General features: G+C 37.6%; 2 protein-coding genes across 3 annotated transcripts in view; both read right to left on the bottom strand.

Moving 5' to 3' along the window:
• Positions 1–8,129, bottom strand: part of dse (dermatan sulfate epimerase) — a 55,701-nt gene extending 47,572 nt beyond the window's left edge. For both annotated transcript variants that reach the window (XR_013199943.1, XM_077220224.1), the window contains exons 1-2: positions 7,962–8,129; positions 760–1,227 (exon numbers count right to left, since the gene is read on the bottom strand). Coding sequence is in view for 1 of the 2 variants with exons in the window: in XM_077220224.1 (XP_077076339.1) it covers positions 760–1,181 (422 nt within the window). In the remaining variant the exon portion in view is untranslated. The remainder of the gene's footprint in view (positions 1–759; positions 1,228–7,961) is intronic.
• Positions 8,130–11,119: 2,990 nt separating this feature from the next.
• nt5dc1 (5'-nucleotidase domain containing 1) overlaps positions 11,120–20,372 on the bottom strand; it is a 117,397-nt gene continuing 108,144 nt past the window's right edge. The window contains exons 8-12 of the mRNA XM_077220246.1: positions 19,786–19,883; positions 19,310–19,431; positions 18,546–18,725; positions 15,165–15,327; positions 11,120–13,076 (exon numbers count right to left, since the gene is read on the bottom strand). Coding sequence (XP_077076361.1) covers positions 12,964–13,076; positions 15,165–15,327; positions 18,546–18,725; positions 19,310–19,431; positions 19,786–19,883 — 676 coding nt within the window. The 3' untranslated portion in view covers positions 11,120–12,963. The remainder of the gene's footprint in view (positions 13,077–15,164; positions 15,328–18,545; positions 18,726–19,309; positions 19,432–19,785; positions 19,884–20,372) is intronic.

The following is a 20,372-nucleotide window of genomic DNA, read 5'->3' on the forward strand; positions in this document are numbered from 1 at the left end:
GCTAAAATGGATTGTGGATTTTTATGACATTATGCAAACTTCAGCTTCTCTTCACATCTTCTGTCCAATCAAATGCTCTCTAGAATCTAAAGCTCTGCCCCCTATGCTATAAATACCACCTGGCCAGAGCAATATGATGTGTATTCGTTTGCTCAAATGCTCGAGTTTTATTCAATTTTCCAACTGTACGTTGGTTAAGAATGAAATTAGGGGTGAATTAACCAAATAGGGGTGTGAAGAATTAATTCACACCCCTACTATTGCATTCAACGTATCATCAGTGCTCGGATTCACTTCCATGGTGCTGACAAGTACGATTTGCAGTCTGTGAGGTAAACTAAATGCTATTGGCTATTAGAAAAGAGGAGGAGCCATTCAATATGTCCCGCCTTAGCTTCCTGTTTCAGTGGAAATTTCATCAACGCATCATACAAAGCTGCACATTCCAAGGCATTTCAGTGGGCCTTTAAGCATACGAAACAAACGAAATGCAAAAAAGGGGTCTGAATATTTTATACTTTCACATATGTATTGAATCCAACATATCATCAGTACTCGGATTCGCTTCCATGGTGCTGTAAGTACGACTTGCAGTCTGTGGGTAAACTAAACGCTATTGGCTATTTGAAAAGATTCAATATGTCCCGCCTTAGCTTCCTATTTCAGTGGAAATTACGTCAACGCATCATTCAAAGCTGCGCTATCCAAGGCCTTTAAGAAGCACACCAAACACACAAGCTCAGACACACATTATTTTACCAGTTGGGCTGCACAGCCATGCGCTCCATGTATTCCTTAGCTACATCCAGCGCACCGGCACGGTGCGGGTACAGCATGCAGAACATAGAGAGCAGGCCTAAGTTGTTCCCATACACTTCATTCCAGCGGGCACTAAACTCAGCAGGGCTCCAGGGGGGCAGGTACTCCTCCGGTCGCTCCAGTATGGCCTCCCCAGCCACCCGGATCTGTCGGGCCAAAGCCTTGTGCGTCCCCACTGCCACCCGCTGCAGCTCTTCAACCTCCGTCTTGCCGAAATACAGCATGGGGTGAGTTCCCTCGTAGTTCCCTCCAAGGAACGCAATGCCTCCGCTGGGGTCCACTTGAGCCAGAGCAGGGGATGCCAGAATCCACAGTGCACTTATAAAGAACACTGTTGGTGCACCACGGGTGTAAGTTCTCATTCTGGCATCAGAGATTGAGAGACCACATCCCTTTGCTCCCTCTCAGCTGAGGAGACAGAAAGAGAGAGAGATGTTATTTTCCCTGCGTTACACTACAGTGTTTGAATGCCTGCAGTAATAAGACCCAGCTGTAGGGCTGATCTCTCACTGGGTTGGTGCACTTTTTTTTTAAACAGAGATGAAAGTTCACTATACAGTTTTTTTCCCTGACAGGCTCATGGAAACCCTGCATGCCTGAAAGCTCCCAACATTCAGTGATTAGAAACACAATTAGTCAAAACTTTAAAGGTCAACATGTCTGTATGATAACTGAGGAAATGTAAACCACTGCTGTACTTGAACCGCTTTCTTGAACACTCCTTCACAACCTTCCGTACATTGGCCAGACAAAACTCACGCCATCGAACTGAATCAATGATGTTAGTTGAAATGCTCAAACGAAGGGCTCGAGGATTGGCTGGATATCATGATCCAAGTATAAGCCCTGCTGGTAGATGCAGCACCCATTGAAAATATATATACATATAGATTCCTCAATGCCTCTGTTTCTATGGGCCGCAATGCGAAAGTCATCCGCCATATTGGAACAGTCAAAGCCGGTCAGTGAACACTCAAGAACAAATCTGCAACCGAAGTTAAACTTGTGTATAATTATCTATATCTGCAATAGACTTCAGCAGATGATTTTACTAAACTAACACAATACATTGAAACGAATGTGTCAGCTAATACAACATTAAAACATTACCATAGTTTAAAAACCTGTAATATTGAGTACATATAAAAAAAAGGAACCAACACATTCTCACCTGTGAAAGGTTATCCCATTTCTTCAGGAATTTAAATATCGACGGTTTCACAACCAGAAACTGCGCAATGTTGTGGCATCATTGATTCTTACATTGAGTGACGAACCGCTAACTGTACCAAGATGGCGGGCGCACAGACTTGGCATCTATGTATACATATCTATGGCTGCACCATCTAGTTCTAAGAATCTTCTCCATCTTTCTCCATAGAGTCCTAGAGGATTATATGCATCTTGGAAAAGGTGCTTGGTAACAAGTGTCTAATATCGGCGGGCCGATATTATCGGCAGATATTAGCCCTTAAACAGGCAAGAGTTGAAAATGCTAAGCAAAAAATAATTTCATTTCATTTTTTATATCATCTGGACTTAAATAAAACATATCCAAAAGAATTCTTTTAAAATTTGATGTATTTTGGATTTTATGATTTGTGTCTCCTGAGATATGTTGCCTGATTAGGGTATGAAAAAGGACCAAGTCATTAATCTGTTAACTGTTACTGCCACTGTATGTTTAAAACAATTATATCCCATACTTCCCCTGATCTAATGTTGACAAATTATATATCATTCGAAAGCTTACGAACTCAAGATTCAGCCCGTGAAACCCGTTTTGAAATTGGACGTTGTGTTACCATAGAAACGGTACACTAAATTCTTTTAATGGGCTCCTCCCCTTTTGGGCATCGTCATGTTTCATAATTTATGATCAAAACCTTTTCTAATCTTGACAAAACACATATTGTCAGAAAGGTCTGAGTCTCAAGGTTCCATATTTTGTGACAGAAGTGATATTTGGACAGAAATGTATTAATTTGTTATGGCAGAATGCATACAATTAAATTTAATGGAATGTAAGTCACCCGGTGGCTATTTTTGGTATTATGCCTAAACAAAATCTCATGGGAACTTCAATTTTTGTGATATCAACTTCAAATTTGGAACACAACTTGGTTAGATATATGGCTTTGATTTTACAGTAATTTTATAGTAAAAATATTTTGTAAAATACATATTTTATAAAAAAGAATAAATATTAAGTACAGTATATTTGATTTAATGTAAGTTTTAAACTTCCTTAACTTTTTCATACTTTCATTTTTTGATGTGCTTTCACTTCAGCAATAATCTGCTGACTGTATTCTTTAAAACAAGACCAAACCTAGGTCTATATTCCAAAGCATTCTTGAATTACAATCATGTAAGTTTGAATAGTGCATTTTAAATAGAGCTAGTTTAATCCCTTTTTATACCCTAAACAGGCAACGTGTCATACATTTTGAACGTGACACACGTGTATGCAACGTGACACATACATTTCAAAACGTGCTAAATAACAACATGAACAACATATCACTTAATTTTCTCCTTCAGCACCTTAAGACAATGTTCACAATTAATGTTAGCAGTATTCTTTTTTTTTTCAGAAGAAAAGTAAGTTTAATATATATTTACTTATCTCAAAATCTGAATGTTCTGCACCACTGGCAGCCATGTTGGATTTAGGTCAGGCTGACTAATTGATCACAAAAAATTTGAAGCAAATCATGTGACCAGCATACTCAAGACAGACCAGGCTGTCTTAAGTGATAAAATAATTTGATGAAAAAAATCGTTCTTATGCCCCAAAAAAGACAATAAAAACTATGTATCTTGTGAGACACGTTGCCTGTTTTAGGGTTAGGCATTTTCCTAACTATCGGTACCGGCATTTATAATGGCCAATAAATGAATATTTTTAAAAATGCGGGTGCGGTGATTCATGTAAGGGTTGCGCTGCCAATAAAGCACCTAAAAGCTGTCACAAAGAACTGGCAAAAGTAATGATTGTGAATACATCAAATATAGCAAGGAGACATTTTAATTGTTTATTAATAAACAAGTGTTTTCAGTCAGTGTCACTGCAAAGTTGACAACGCTGACTCGCGATCTTCAGTGAACACGTCAGAGAGAAATGCACATTTCATACGGATTACAGCAGAGAACAGTCAGTCTTTTGTTTTGAATTGTTCTGTTTAAAAGTAGACATTTCAATATAGATTTATTTCTCAGGTTTATACGCTGAGTTTTGGTTCATTTATGCATGAGACGACCTCCAGTTCACGCGCCGACGCCTCCATGTCGAGATTATCTATTGTCCGCTATATTTACTTATTTATTAAATCCAGGCAATTGGTTGATGAAACATTGATTAAAATTAAGATACAATTTGTGCTTTCTGTTTGAGGTCTCTGTGAAAGTTTTAAAGCACTTTAGTGCCGCTTTCAGAGCTTGTCACGTCCGTAACATTGTTTTTTCCTCATAAATTTGAACACGAAAAATAAAATAAAATGAATATTTTATGTTCTGTTGAGAGCCAACCCTTCTCCATCCGCTGGGTAGTAGCCTATAACTTTTGATTTGTGCAGTGTAATTCACAGAATTGATTTCTCTGCTACAAGCCTCTGTCACGTATTGTGTGAGCTTGTGACTATTGCAAGCGGGCAGCTGAGAAGTCCTGATTATTGTCTGATATATTTACTTCTTATTTATTAAATCCAGGCAATTGGTTGATGAAACATTGATTAAAATGCATTGCGTGAGCGACAAATCTCCGACAGTAAACTGATGCCCCATTCTGCTTTGTAACGGGTCGCGGGTAAACAGCTGTTGCGACGCGAGCAATAACGGCCGCGTCCGGTGTACACAGTGTTAAAGCTCATTCTGCCTATAACGCTACGTTACAACATCAAGCAATATTCCAATAATTTATATAATTATAACACTTTATGTTTCACATTTAGTACATTTAGCTTACTACTTATTTAAAATAGTATAAAAGAACTGTAGCATACATATGTAATTAAAAACGATTTTAATATATTAGTAAATTTACTTTAGTAAAAAGATTTGAGTTCTTCCTCCACTGGTAGAGATTAGAGGAATTAAGACTAAAAATATAAGATAATAAGGTTTTGTCAGTGACACTTTTGATATATTTATTGATACAAGTTATGTTTTATATAACGTGACTAAATTAAAAGACAAAGTCGTTAGTGAAGATTATGCAACAGTATTTAGAATATAATATAATATAATTTAACATGCAATGCAAACTAGTTTGGTTACAGCTCAAATGTATCATTCTCATTCTATCATTCACCCTGCCTCCATTACATATCTTTGTCACACAAGTGTTTGATCACCACATTTGAGTGATCATTGCAGAACTTTTATATTTATTCTGTTTATACTGTGTATTCTATATACAGTACCCATCAAAAGTTTGTATACACCAATATGAAATTGTCCAAACCTTTGACTGTTACTGTACTATAATACACATAATATTGCTACTGTATTATAATATAGACATAAATAATATCGGCCGATATATCGGTATCTGGCTTTTTTTATCGGTATCGGCATCGGCCCCCAAAAATCCATATCGGTCGGGCTCTACTAAATTGGACTACAGAGGTTGTCTGGGATATTATACATCATCACGCAGAACAGGTAAACTCAACTCATAGTTCACTTTTATAGCCTTGTTGTGTTTATTCTTGTGCTCTTGCAAACCATTAAAACTAAAGATTTTCCAACAATTGTAGATTTTACATAAAGAATAGACGATTTATTGGAAGGTTAGTGGTGTTATAATAATAATAATAATAATAATAATAATAATAAACTTTATTTTCTATAGTGCCTTTAAAATAACATCTCAAAGTGCTTCACGAGAATAGAAACAAGATAAAACATACAATAATACAAACAATGCGTTAATGAAAGAAAAAACTAATGGAAATAAAATACGAAATAAAAACATTGGTTAGGGTTAATCAAAAGTCCAATAAAATAAAAATAATAATAATAATAAGACAATTACAAACAATCATAAAAGCTACCCTAAACAAATACATTTTAAGGGGCGATTTAAATACACTAAGCGTTTCAGCTTGCCTAATCTCAGCTGACAGGGAATTCCAAAGTTTTGGAGCAATTGAAGAAAAAGCCCTATCACCCATGGATTTTAAACAAGTAAGGGGAACAATTAAAAGGCCATCTTCCGAGGAGCGGAGATCACGTGCTGGTGTGTAAGGGGTTAAAAGCTCAGAGAGATAATGAGGTGCCAGTCTATGCAAAGCCTTATAAGTAAGCATAAGTATTTCAAAATCAACACGGAATCTGACAGGGAGCCAGTGTAAAGATTCCAATACTGGAGTGATATGATCCCTTGTCCTGTTTCCAGACAGAATTCGAGCGGCAGAATTTTGAACCAACTGTAATTTATAATGGGTAGCTTTTGAAACCCCGGCCAGCAAAGCATTGCAATAATCGATGCGAGAGAACACAAAGATGTAATTGTTGATGCTGAAGTCATGCAACCATGGTCTAGTTCATTTGTAGCCTAACTTTAGCTTTTACTTCTGGTGATTGTATTTTGACTTCAAAATTCATAAATGTTGTGTTCATGTGTGAAGATTGTAGAACACAACGTGAAAGATTCATAAAAGTTGAGTCAACCACAGGGCTTATTTTCTGCAAAATCCAAAAGCAACAGGAAACATCCAGTTGGCCTGGACATTTTAATGTTTAACATTATCTTGATGCAATTTTCCTGTGGTTCCAGATTAATTAGTCTTGTGCTTTTTTTATACAGTATTTTATTGGCTCCATAAAATAAAAAATATCTGAGGGTGTCAATTGTTTGCCTAGCAATCGCTATTTAAATGTATGGGAATGCAAACCAATAGCTTTCGCCAGGAATCACAGACCTCCTTGGCTTGGATAAACAAAGCCACAGTGTTTACACTTTTGAGGAAGTCAACCACGAATGGCTTACTTATAGCTGACTTGGCATACCAGCTGAGAAAGGGGAAAGGAAATTAAAGTTCATGAAATTGAATGATTAGCAGGACCTTCAACAGATAGACGTTCAGTCCCAAAGAATACTTACTATTTATTTGTTTTGGTTTGCTGCTTTTATGCCTGTTGTGCCTGAAAACACTTAGAATTCACTGATATTTAGCGAGTTCACCATAACCGCGTCTTTCCAACAGCCGAAATGTGAGCTCTCTGCCTCTCCTACTAACTGACTAACACGCCACTGGTCAAATGGAAAATTAGCTGGTCCAGTTTTATGGGGTGTCTAGACATGTGTCCAGCGCAGCCGGTAACTATTACTCTTGTCTTAAAACACACACATACACCAGACAAAAAAAAAATCAGTCTTTACTCCGATATTATCCTCCCATCTGTTGCTCATTATTGTGATCTAATCACAACTTTAGTGATATCAAGAATGTATCACTTCCTTCCAGTTAGCACTGCACTTCTTGGATTCCTAATAACTCTTTAGAAAGCAAGGTGAAACCGCATAGGGCAAGTCACAGCAGTGGCCCTTGACCCCTCAACCTCTGCATTCCTGCTAAACACATGGTCAAACAACTAATGCTTGCATAAGCTGTGTGTGAAGGATCTGAGCACACACACACACACACACACACACACATTCAAAGATGTAGAGAACAGGCTTGTTTCAATCCAGTTTGACTCTTAAAGAGAAACACATTTGTAATGGACTTCTATAAAACTACAAGATAGACATAGCCTACACATGCATCTAATTATGTTCTACAGATAATCGAAATTCTGTATTGTTTTCTATATTGTTAATTAGCCTATAACCCTTTTCATTAAAACATAATGAAATTTCCAATGACTGCAAGTTACACTGACAGATCACTAATGGTCCTAAACTTAAATATCTATTAAAACAATGAAGGCACCTCTATGAATAAAACGAAACGCTTAAAAACGAAACTAGATTTAAATAAATCAATTTAACACATGTAGGCTATATTAGCCTACTAATAACAAGAAGAATAAATATTTAACTTTTTCTGTTGATTCTAGCGCTCTTTAAAGTAGGCTACAACACATCAAAACTTCAATCAAATCTTCAGGAAAGTCGTATTGAGCTCCGTTACCTCTCAGATCCACTTGCGTTATCTTAACCTTCCCATAAAAAACGCCGAAGTCATGGGTCTCATGCCTGATGGAAAGCATCCGCGGGGCCTGATATTGTTTGTCGTCAACAGCCTCGCAGAACCGCAATGATCCGCGCAGAAGAAAGTCAGCAAACCAGCGTCACATCTGCCGGAGGAGGAGCGGTTTGGAGGAGAGAGAGAGAGAGAGAGAGAGAGAGAGAGAGAGAGAGGGGGGGGGGGGGGGGGGGGGTATTCATTTCCCCCTGTGGTTTTATCTCTCTCACACTTATACTTTCATTGCATCCTGTAAAATCATTGCACGCTTATATCACAAAGTAGCTAATACAACCTTGAACAATTGTATTTGGTCAATTGTATGTCACTGTAACAACATCGAACCACATTGAATACAAAATACATTACAATGTGTAGCCTATTATAAGATATAGATACATTTATAATGAAGCAAGTCTATGGGCTAGTCGACATGAAATACTGAGAATATGAATTTTGAATTCTTCTTGTGGTATGACGTTATATAGGCTAGACCAACGATCATTGGTATTAACACTTTACAATAAGGTTCATTAGTTACAATTAGTTAACTACCTAACATGTACTATGAACAATACTACTTCAGCATTTATTTATCTTAGCTAATATTAATTTCAACATTTCAAAGGTTGTATTTGTTCACATTAGTTAATGCACTGTGAACTAATATGAACAAACACAGCTGTATTTTTATTAATTAACATGAACAAAGATGAATACATATTTAACAAATGTATTTGCTCATTGTTAATTCATAGTTAATACATCAACTAATGTTAACTAACGAACCTTATTGTAAAGTTTTACCAGATCATTTTGATTCTTTTACAGTTAGCCTTGGGCCTCTTGTTTAATAATATTTGAAATACTGCCTGGAATATAGTTGTAGGCTATTTAAATTCTTTTTGTCACATGACCATTTACAATTAACGAGTGTGGGCAATAATAAAAGACATAAGACCTTTCCTTATAGTTTTTGTAAATGTAAATGTGAACCCACAATCTTGATGTTGATTGTCAGTTGATATTATCCATCCAGATCCACATCATCTAAATAAAATAAAGCATTTAAAATGCTGTGAAATTAGATATTGTAGGGGAGACCGGGGACAGTTGCAACACTTTTTGCATTTGGCTCTGTAACTCAGAGACGGTTTGGATTAGATAAACCAATTGTTTATACAATACACTTACATCTGTATGTTAATAGTCTAAACCATTTAAAGATAATTACAGGATCTACATTTTTCACAATTTGCATTTGAATGTAAGGAGTCAGGGCCCGGGGACAGTTGAAACATTGTTTGGGGATGGTTGCAACATGTTACAAATACAGTATATTACAATATATGTCAGTGTTAGCAAAATGATTATTATCAAAAATGTAAGTTATAATAATATTACAGTGTTATTTATTCATCAGCTTTGATTAGATGACAATTATAGATTTGTCTAGATGAATAAAGGTAAAAGATGAGTAGGCCTTATGTGCAGATGTCAAATATTCAAATTGATATAAAATACATAGTCACTGTTAGTCACATATGACGAATGGAACAATTTGCTAGGCAATTCACTTTTATTTAGCCTATTGTCATGTAAAAATTTTTGTTTAAAAACTATATTTTATATTATCATTTTTCATTTTAGCAATGTTATGCATGGTCACAAACATCTGCACGCGTGCACGCACATGCACACACACATAAACCTCCAGTCCTTGCTCCATGCTAACCATACTAGCTTGAAGTTAACGTATCCATATAAGTTTGAGCTGAATCACAAAAACAGTGACAACAGTTTAACAAAAACAATGCTCAAGAAAATAAATACTTTCATACTTTAAAGGGTTACTCCACCCATTTGCATTAAGATTTCCATTGTTAGAAATCCAGTCATACTATTGAATGGTCGTGCAACACTCTTTCATTTTCCCCTGAGACGAGAGAAATCCTCTATTTACCTTTTTCACTTCCTCCTACAATGACGCAAAAATCGTAATTTTACTTCATTGTAGGAGGAAGTGTAAAAGGGGGGGATTTCTGTGAAGACTACAAGCACTAGTTCCCGCCCTTTCAAACCCGCCCATAGGGGGTTGGACCTAATGCGCTAACAGACCTATCAAAGATAGGCAGAAACTTTTTGAAAATATGGACGAAGGTACTGAATACGCAGATGGATGCATTATGGAGGATCTGGATTTTGACGAAGCTATGGTAGAAACGGATGTTCGTGGCTGCCTTTATGAGCCACAGTATAGCGACGAGCAGCTAAGGGCTATGGAGGAACAGGAGGCGGCTGAAGCTGCTGTCACCACAGCCGACGAGACAAGGAGCCCGCAATGGCTCAAGCTGGGGCAGATTGGTGGTGCCTGTGCTCTCACTGTGCGCCAATGGACACAGAACAAGAGTCTGTCTGCTGCCGAGAATTCCAGCGGTGCTACGGAATCGGAGGATGACACGGACGTGTGTGTTGTTGCTCACCCGAGTTTCGCACCCCATATGGATAGCGGCGTCCTGGAGACCTACTTTAGAATACCTAAGGTCAACTGGCAACGTCAGCCAAAGCCGACAGGGTCAAATGGTCGTCTTTCTGTAAAGTAAGTTTATTTTCATTTTGTTAACACGCTAAAGTGGCAGGTTCATTGCACAAATATCTTGCAGTTAAGCTAGCTACTGTAGTGGGAGTGGTCTGCGGAACTGAGCATTGCAATGCACTATGGGGATTGTTGTCTACAATCCGCAAGCACTAAAAAGTCATTTTCTGCCTTTTATCGGCCAAGAAGGTCCCAAATTAGAAATTTATGATACTATTCTACTACATATATGACCCACTTTCAATACATATTCATTTCTCCACCGGTGGAATGACCCTTTAAAAAGAGTTTTTCTTCAATAAATCTTGGAGAAGCTCAAGAATCTCCTTGATTTTTCTCTGCAAGGGGGGGCATCCAATTGAGCATGTGCAGTGTGAGTGTCATTACTCTAGCTTGTTTCTGGTTGGAGAAAAATGACATGTTGCAGCAATCCCCTGTTGCAACTGTTCCCAGTCTCCCCTGTTAAATATGCGATGACATTCAAAAGGGGGCAACAACACACCAAATCTCTTAAACATAGTAACATATTTTTATTTTTTTTATTTTATCTGCACATATGAACACTTTCCCTGCACTCAATAAACAGGCACTAGAGCTACTCACCACATACAGCAGAAAATACTCTTTTTTTATCATTTGAGAAAAGATGGTCATGCTTATGATGAGGATTTCCACACTTCTGTACCCATGACAAAGTGTCACTTAATACGCAGTTTTGGGCATCTCTGTCAAACTTGTGACATGCAGCGAATTTTAACATTGTATCATTTTTACGTAAAATCCATTACAGCCTAACACTGCAGAAACCTTATCCGAGCACTTAATATAAAAAATTAATAAAAACAAATACATCAATTCCACTTACATTGCGTTAAAAAAATCATTATTAAAGCTCAGGGCCAGCACATACATGAAACAAATAACAGGTTTTAGGTGAGAGATGTCCCCTGACACATACAATCACTAAATGGGTGGGTAAAGCTTGGCACCATTCAACATTGGTCCTGCGCAAGACAGAAATCGACAGTTTACACTGACACCCAACAGCACAATATTTTTTACACAATGTTGCGACAACATTACATACACAGAAAAAATATCACCCTTCTTCATTCAATAACAAAGAAGACCTAAAACAAAAGGAAATTACAAGGAATAGTTCACCACTATATTTACTCAACTTGTTCCAAACCGGTGCAACTTTCTTCATTGGAACAAAATATTCCTAAAAAAATCCAAAATGAACATAGGACTTGCTTGCTATATTTCAAATTTTCTGATCGCGTGAGGAACAGACCGAACCACAAGTCGGTATTCACTGATTAACTTTCCCTTCAGTGATGTTAACTGGAGTCCGTGAGTTGAAAAGACCACCTCAAAAAAAAAATTCATTCACGGATCCGGTTCTTGAGTTCAGCTCACTAAATCAATGAACTGATTGCAATGCATAGTTAACAATTTGGTGGAGGGAAAATGATCAGTGAATGACAACTGAAATGTTCTTCTTGAGGCATCAGAAGCCCATGAGACATATGGACCAGTTTTACACTGCTTTTTAAACTTAAAACTAAACTTTTACTGAGCTTGACATTTTTGGTCACTATGAACCGTATGGAAAGAGCGGTGTGAAGATTCTTCAGCAATCTCATTGTTTCAACAACAGCACAATGGGTTGGATCTACATGATGGCAAATAAATAACCGTTTTGTTTTGAACATTCCTTTAATAATATTTTGGGGTTTGGAAGTATGATGTTCATTACACATTTGAAACTTTTGCAGAATACAATAAACTGGCCTAGATCTGAACCAATTACAGAACTTGTAATTTGCAACACTCAAAACATCAACCAATCACAAAAGGAGCAAAGAACTCATGGCTGTTTCTTAATTGCATGAATTTTCAATATAATTTGTGCTTGCTTTCCAGCAGAAAGCATATATATCAGCTGTAGGAACAAATCCTCTGAGGTAACATTCCCTTCATAAAAAACAGATTAAAACAAAGCAGAAAACCACACAGAGCTAATAGGAAAGCTATGTTTTTTTTTTCTGTACACCATTAAAATTTGTTTAATGGTAGTGAACGCACAACGCTGCATGATAAACAACACATTGTGACTTCCTCCAACATCCAATGATCAACGTATGGATATTCAGCATCTATACCGACACAACCTCAAACTGTGTACACTGATTCAGGAAGGGTGAGAATATACACAGACAGTGCTCTGGGTGTAACATTCACACAGTTTTATCACTGATTGGACGAATGGATGGTCTAGCTCTGTGGTGAAGCTTGAGAACGTAACAATGAAACAATCTCCCAGTCTATGCTGACAGGCGTGAAGGTTCAGGACAAGTTCTCTTCCCATTTCAGCAGCGAGTCTGGAGGTCTGGGGTAATAACCTGTCGTGACGGGCTTATCAGAAGAGAATCTCTGGAACTTAAAGTCTAGAGGAAGATCTGGAAGAGAGATTGAACAGGGTGAAGTTTTAAAGAGGGGACACCATTGTTTGTTAACACAAATGAATATATTTTTAATGAAATCTGAGTAATTTCTCTCCCTTCATTGACAGCTACGCAACTACTACTTTGACGCTTCAAAAAGTTCATAATAATATCGTAAAATTAATCCATATGAATTGAAAGGTTTAGTCCAAATTTTCTGAAGAGACACAATCACTTTATATGATGAACAAATTGAATTTAGGCTTTTATTCACATATAAACATTCATCAATGCGCACATCAGTTATGGTAAAGAGAAGCTCAAACATGTTTGCTTGATGTGCGAGAACCAATGAGGTTCATTCTCATGTTACGGCACGATTGAGCTTCAGCAAGAACCAGTGAGGTTCATTCTTGTGTTATGAAGCACGTTTGAGCTTCAGCAAGAGGTTTGTTCTCGCACGTCAAGTAGCTTCGGTTCAGCTTCTGTTCATGTTCGTTGATCAGTGTTTATCTGTGAATAAAAGCCTAAATTCAAACTATTCATCATATTACAGAAAACTCTCAGATTTAATTCACAATATATTCATTTATGTTCCAAAGATCAACAAAAGTCTTACGGATTTGGAACAACATGAGGGATCTAAAATCTGGCTAAATTATATATAATCAGATGATAATCTGATAATACGATCAGTCTATTATCAGTCAAAATAGTCTTTTAACATTTTAACATTGCAATCAATTATTTACTACACACAAAAAGTTATTTACAAATAGGGAGCATCACAAGAAATTAACAGAACAAGAGTCAAGACAATGGGTCTCATTCACTAATAATTGCGTGGATTATTTCGTATTTGTACGCACAGGAGAAATTCTCATGACGTTCAAACGCACATGCATTTGTTCTTACCATCGTTCTGATGTTAGTGAATTTGGAATATTCTAAATGAACAGCCTCAAGGTTCAAGGTTAGTCATTTGCATAAAACATGCCCAAACATCTCCATATAAGGGCTTTCCAGACACTTTCCTTACAGACTTTCGCCACTCTCGTCAAACTTGCCGCTGTTTGCAGACGCGCTCTCGCCCGATCTTTAAACAAAGTCAAGTTTGCCACTCTCACCCGATCTCACAATAAACACCTTTTATACAGACCTCTCAGTAGCCAGCTGTACATATGCGTATATCTGTGTTATTCAGAAAAAAAACGAAATTTTATCATTTAACATTTTTATTATATAATTGTATACATGGATTATATAATACAATTAATGCAACATAATTCAATATAATTATAGTCATGTTAGGATGAAATATAACTCATACGTGCTTTTTACGTATGTGTGGTTTCAGTTTTTCCTATATTTTTTTCCGTAAATTTAGAATACATTTGATTTACGACATTTTTGGAGAATCTTGATTTGTTCTTAAAATCTTAGTGAATGAGACCCAATATTTGCAGTATGCAAATCTGAATAATGTCAGTAAACTAGAGCAAAAGCTGAAATGCAGAAGTAGAGAACAAGAGTAGGTTTTAGGAACTGAAGGGTTACGGATACTCAAAGTGCCCCTATTATGCTATTTTAAAGGTTCCTCATTTTGGTTTGGAGTCTCCTACAATAGATTTCTATGCATCCAAGGTCAAAAACTTTAATGTTCTCATAATATACATTGCAGCATCACCTCTTTTCTCAAAGAGTCTGAAACAGTTCAATAAAGGATTGGCCTAGACCCTAAGCACTTTCGTGACGTAGCAGCGTTTTGACTATCTAGTATAAGTCTCCTGCTGAGCTCGCTTCAGTGCGGTGGGTGCATATCGACTGCAGAGAACCCTTCTGAAACCTAAAAAGACAAATGGGACGCCCTATGGTCTCATGAACTCCACGATCACATGCATACAGTGGCCATTGTAAGTCCACAAGACCAGAAGTATGAAGTGTGTCATTTAGGACAGGACAAAACCAGTAAACTTTTTGCTAAACTTTTTGATAATATAACTTTATCAAAACCATAGTCTTAAATAAGAAAAGAACACAAAATGGAAGCATTTTCAGTCCTAATCTCAGACCCCCATTAAAGCCCCATTAAATCACAAATACCTGCTATAGCCTCGATGCTGGGTATAGCCATAGTGCTGTATGTGTGGATACTGCGACAACACCAGGTGAGTCTCTGTGTCTCCTCTCCTTCAATCTTTTGCACGTCTACAAAATATGAGCCCCACTGGTTTGATACATCAGAAGGAGATTTCATTCCCTGATCCTAAGAGAAAGAGTATACAAGGAAGACACAGAAAGAGAAAGAGCATAAAGTCAATCAACCTTGACAAACCACCACCACCACCACCAATGAATACAGGACATTGCATAATATTATATTATTATATTACATTATATTCATATTTACGTGTAAGCTGCGTAACACGGGTTTGTTTATTTAATAGTATTTGTACGCCAAAAGTGAAAGTGATATGAGTAATATGATATGATAATGAGTGATAAAGAGTGTGGCGAAATAAAAAGGGGAGGGTCTCGACGAAATCCAAAAGCAAGTGGTCACGGGACGCATTTGAAACGCATGATAATACCAGCAGTAAACGGTAATGTGTCCTGGATGACCACTTGTTTTCATCGAAAATGCATCTTAATCCCAGGTGGAAACAAAGCTTCTCTCTCTCTCTCTCGCTTCCCGGAGAGGTGGGATGGTTACAGGTCTAATATGTCCTGAAAAAATGTAAAATAAAATGCCACTAACTATTAAATAGTGTGTAATTGGAAAGGAAAATACACAGGCATCAGGAATACTAAATTTGAATTTGTCAATAGTGGAATTCTATGGTCAAACCTTTTTCAAAAATAACCACTAATGAACAGTTTGCTAATGTTTTAGCAAATTATTTTGCCAATCAAAATCACAGTTGCAATTTTATTGTATGAAAACTGCTGCTGACTGTACAGCATCCCTTACTGTTTAGTTATATTTGTGGCCTTTCTGGCTTTATTTGATAGGACAGTCTGAATTGAGGAACAGGGTCAGGAAGTTGGGACTCGAACTCGGTCACCAAATAACAAAGCGCTATCCACAAGGCTAAGGTCTGACTACTAAACACGTAGGAAATGCTTTACAAATGTTTTTGTTTTTTTGACAAAGTCCAAATGAGCTCTTTGATAAATTCAGCCCAAATTAAGCAGATGCCAGTGTTTGGGTTTTGAGGATGATGAGTACAAGTCACGTAACCTGTCTGACAATGACAGGGTTGAGTGACGTTACAGTTTAAGAAATGTTGCTTCCTCAAAAATTGTATTTCTGCTGTATAGACATATTTTTTTTAAAAGAACATCCACTATCTTTCCTGTAATTCTCCACTTCCTCCTTCCTGCCGACTGCCTTTCCTCCCACTGGTGTCTTTGTAACACAAGTGAAGAAAAAAAAAATCATGCAGCTGTTTTTCAAATCTCTGATGAAACACTGCTATCCATCCATCAATTTTTGTTTTTTGGCTGAAAGAGAAAAAAGGCTGAAAATATGAGCTGAACATATATGCTGCGCTGCCCCTCAGTGTTCAGTGCTCATGTTTAACTCTCGCGCAGCATTTTTTGCAACTTTATGAGCTGCTCCACTTCTGAAGATGCTCAACTCTCTCTATAAATTTCTTTGTTCTGCTGAACACAGAGGAAGATATTTTGAAGAATGTGGGTAACAGTTGTTGGACAACATTGACTTCCATAGTATTTTTTTCCATACTATGCAAGTCAATGGTGCCCCACAACTGTTTAGTTACAAAATTTTTTCAAAATATCTTCCTTTGTCAGGTATATTAGGCTGCTGTCACTTTAAGACCTGAAGCACGGATCCATTATACTGTTACACACGTATTTTCTTTCTCAACTGTTTACGTCCACTTAAAACATAACTGACTGTGTTTGGGTGAATACTCACCAAGACTGGCATTTTGACATTATTTTGTGTGTATTTGACTGTTTAAGCACAAAAGCAGCGAAAAATAGCTTAATTTAGTGCTGAGAAGGGGCTTTATGTGCACGCAGGTGTCCGCTGGAATGAGTAAAATTAAGTGCAATCCCATGTCAAAATTCAAGCTCTGTAACACCAACAATATTAATCCGCAGCAAATGAAATCAGTGAGGGGAGGTGTGTTTGGAGAGATCGCTGTCGGAGAGATCATGAGAAAGTGAAAAAGCACAGCTAGTAACGTGTATCTATTCTGCTGAAAATGAGTATTGGAAGCGTTTCAGATATTTCCGTATCGAAAAGTCTATATTTTTGAATATATTGCACTTAGTTTATTATTTCAGATGCCCTTTTAAAAGATTACAATTGAAAAATTTATATATCATAGATAAAATTCAACCCGCCAAAGTGGCTAGTAAGAGTGACTGCGTTACACGCCTCAGCTGAAATACACCCGGCTGCTGAAATACACCCGCATTTGGCAGAGTGCCGGGTGTTAATGTAAAGCCCTGGTTTTATCATACATCGTGCAGCCTTAGAAAACGGTCTAATAATGCTGTTCATGGATTCTCATCCGAGGAATGCTTCGCTTCCAGTATTTTGCCGGTTACTCGACACGGGTAAATTACTATTTTAGATTTTTTTTGATTGAGTACTCGAATTTAATTGAGGAATCATGACAGCCCTACATAGAACTGAATGAAGAATAATATACTGATACTAAATATTATTTTTTATATTTTTAGTCCAATTTTGTGTGTGTTACTTTAAAGGTGCAGTACGTAATATTGACAGCTAGTGGTTGAAATAGGTACTGTACTACAAATGAAAAATATTAGAGAGTTGTTTCCCCCCGCCCCCTCTTCCTCAGACTCGACGCTCCAGTTTGGGTTACCAGTTTGAGGACACGCAACAGGAACGAGCGCAATTGACAATGAAAGTCGAGGAGGCTTACACGCTGTAGGTTGACGGCTTGATTTATCCGTGTTTTAATGCCCGTTCATAGAGTTTCTAGATGGATCCCGAGGCTTTTTAGGTCGGGTAGAATTTTGCAATCTCTGACCCAGTTTGTTTGCTGGCTTCCATGGCTACAATACTATGTGTTTTCCGACACCTGGCAACCCAGAGTTTACGTTTTTTGGCTAAGTGCATTCAGAATTTTCGTTTTTTGACCAGAATTTTCATTTCGGTGCAGTAGTCAACATTTGAAGTTGACCAAAACAGTTCATCAAAGTTGTCCTAAGACAAGAACGGGTATTGTTCAAAATTCATAACTTTGATGAAAGGTTTTGATCCACTTAAATGTTTTCTACTACTGTATATATATATATATATATATATATTGCCAAAGACATTATTCCAAAACATAAAAGTAAGATTTTGTTAAAGATATCAAATGAGATTCCAATAATCCAAGATGTCCAATAGACAAGCACATTCCAACTCCCTATAAAATGGAGTGTGGAAAAGATCATGAGCTTGACTAAACAGAAACAGCCTTTCAGTCCCACCTCAAACTTGCCCTTTTTTTCAGCTGGGCCTTCAGTTGGGGTGGGGCTGTTACAGGGGGTCACGTTCGCATGTGGGACGCCCTCCCCCTCCATCTCCTCCAGAATCATCACCGTCTCCCACTTTCCAAAGCTGCAGGCGGGGAACATGTCCGAGCGCATGCTGTCTCCAAAATATACCACCTGCATCATAGAAGACACACACGTGGACGCAAATCAATGCACGCACGCACACACAGACACAGACACACACAGACACAGACACACACACACACACACACACACACACACACACACACACACACACACACACACACACACACACACACACACACACACACACACACACACACACACACACACACACACACACACACACACACACACACACACACACACACAATACAGGCAGCATACAACATAGAGTATATGGTCATATTGGCATGTGCATTATCTGTTAAGTATTTCATAATGTAAAAGACTAATCAAAGATATATAGAAATATATATGTTTCACTGTTTCCACCAATATTTCTCCAGTCTTCAGTGTCACATGATCCTTCAGAAATTTTAATACGCTGATCAGTTTTGCCTGTGGCGAGCAGGACAAGGTCAAGGGACGTGAGAGATACGAGACCGGTGCGTCTAACAGGTGTCGTTCATCAGTAATCACGCCACCGGCCTCGCGCCGTTCTCTCACGTCCCTCGACCTCGTCCTGCTCGCCACATTTCCAGTATCAGAATGATTCAGAATTCAGACTGTCCTACCCTGGGCTCAGGTTTGTTGGTCATATTCTTCAGTAGTTCGTGTAGATGAGGCCAGTTGCCCTGAGAATACCAGCCAGGCTTTTCCAGAGACAGCAAGCCTTCACTATCTTCAACATCATCCACTATTGAGAGAAAGTGGAGCACATGTTAAGATACACAATGAGGATAACAAACAATACTTCAATACAGTATTAGTTAATACACTTAACCTTTCATCCGTGACAAAGTCGGGGTCAGCAGTAAAGCATCTTACACTAACTGGTAATCTTTCATTTAAGCCATTAGTCGACTAATCACACGTTTATATGAATTTAATTACTTAAATACATGGGAATACTAAACCTTTAATAGAGGAATAATATGCCTATTCTGCCATTAAGCGAACTAGCTTTAGTGTTTTCTAAGTCAGTGTCGGCTGCAAAGAACATATTTTTGCTGCACTGATTTCAGAGTCATGGGAAATGTGTGTTACTCACCCAGCGTTCTGAAAGGTCTTTGCTGTGGAACCAGAGAGAAGAATCCAGGCTTCAGAGCATTAGTGATGATGATGTCAAACAGCTCCTCAAAGTCCGTTCTGCAAAAATTAGAGTGTATAAATTATTTGTAGGGTGATATTTTTGTGTACATGCTGGCCGGCTCCACTGTAGAAACAGGAACAGCAATAGGGAAACACAAATTAAATATAGTCAACTTTATCAAAAAATAAACAAGCCAGCATCTCCTCGGCACACCATTTTTTTTATTTATTTTTTACATTTTTGCAGATTTCTGAATGCCATAATTCACCATATTGCCCAGAATCCTACACTAAATGCAAAATCATATATAAAGTACAGCGTGATGAGGAATGCTTATTGCTGTACATTGGAGAAACTAAGCAAGCAGAGATAGAGAAATGTTTCTCACCGTGTTCTCCTCAATATACATACGAGTTTATTGCTATATATTATTTCTTTTTTTTTTCCCTATTGCACCAGTAATACACAATTCAAAACAAAACACTGGATCTCAATTACTAATAAAAATCGGATTTGGACTGACAGAATGAACTAAGTCTAAATAA

This window comes from Siphateles boraxobius, unplaced genomic scaffold (genome assembly GCF_051911475.1).
Source record: "Siphateles boraxobius isolate OS27281-9 unplaced genomic scaffold, OSU_SipBor_1 8, whole genome shotgun sequence".
Taxonomy (NCBI): domain Eukaryota; kingdom Metazoa; phylum Chordata; class Actinopteri; order Cypriniformes; family Leuciscidae; genus Siphateles; species Siphateles boraxobius.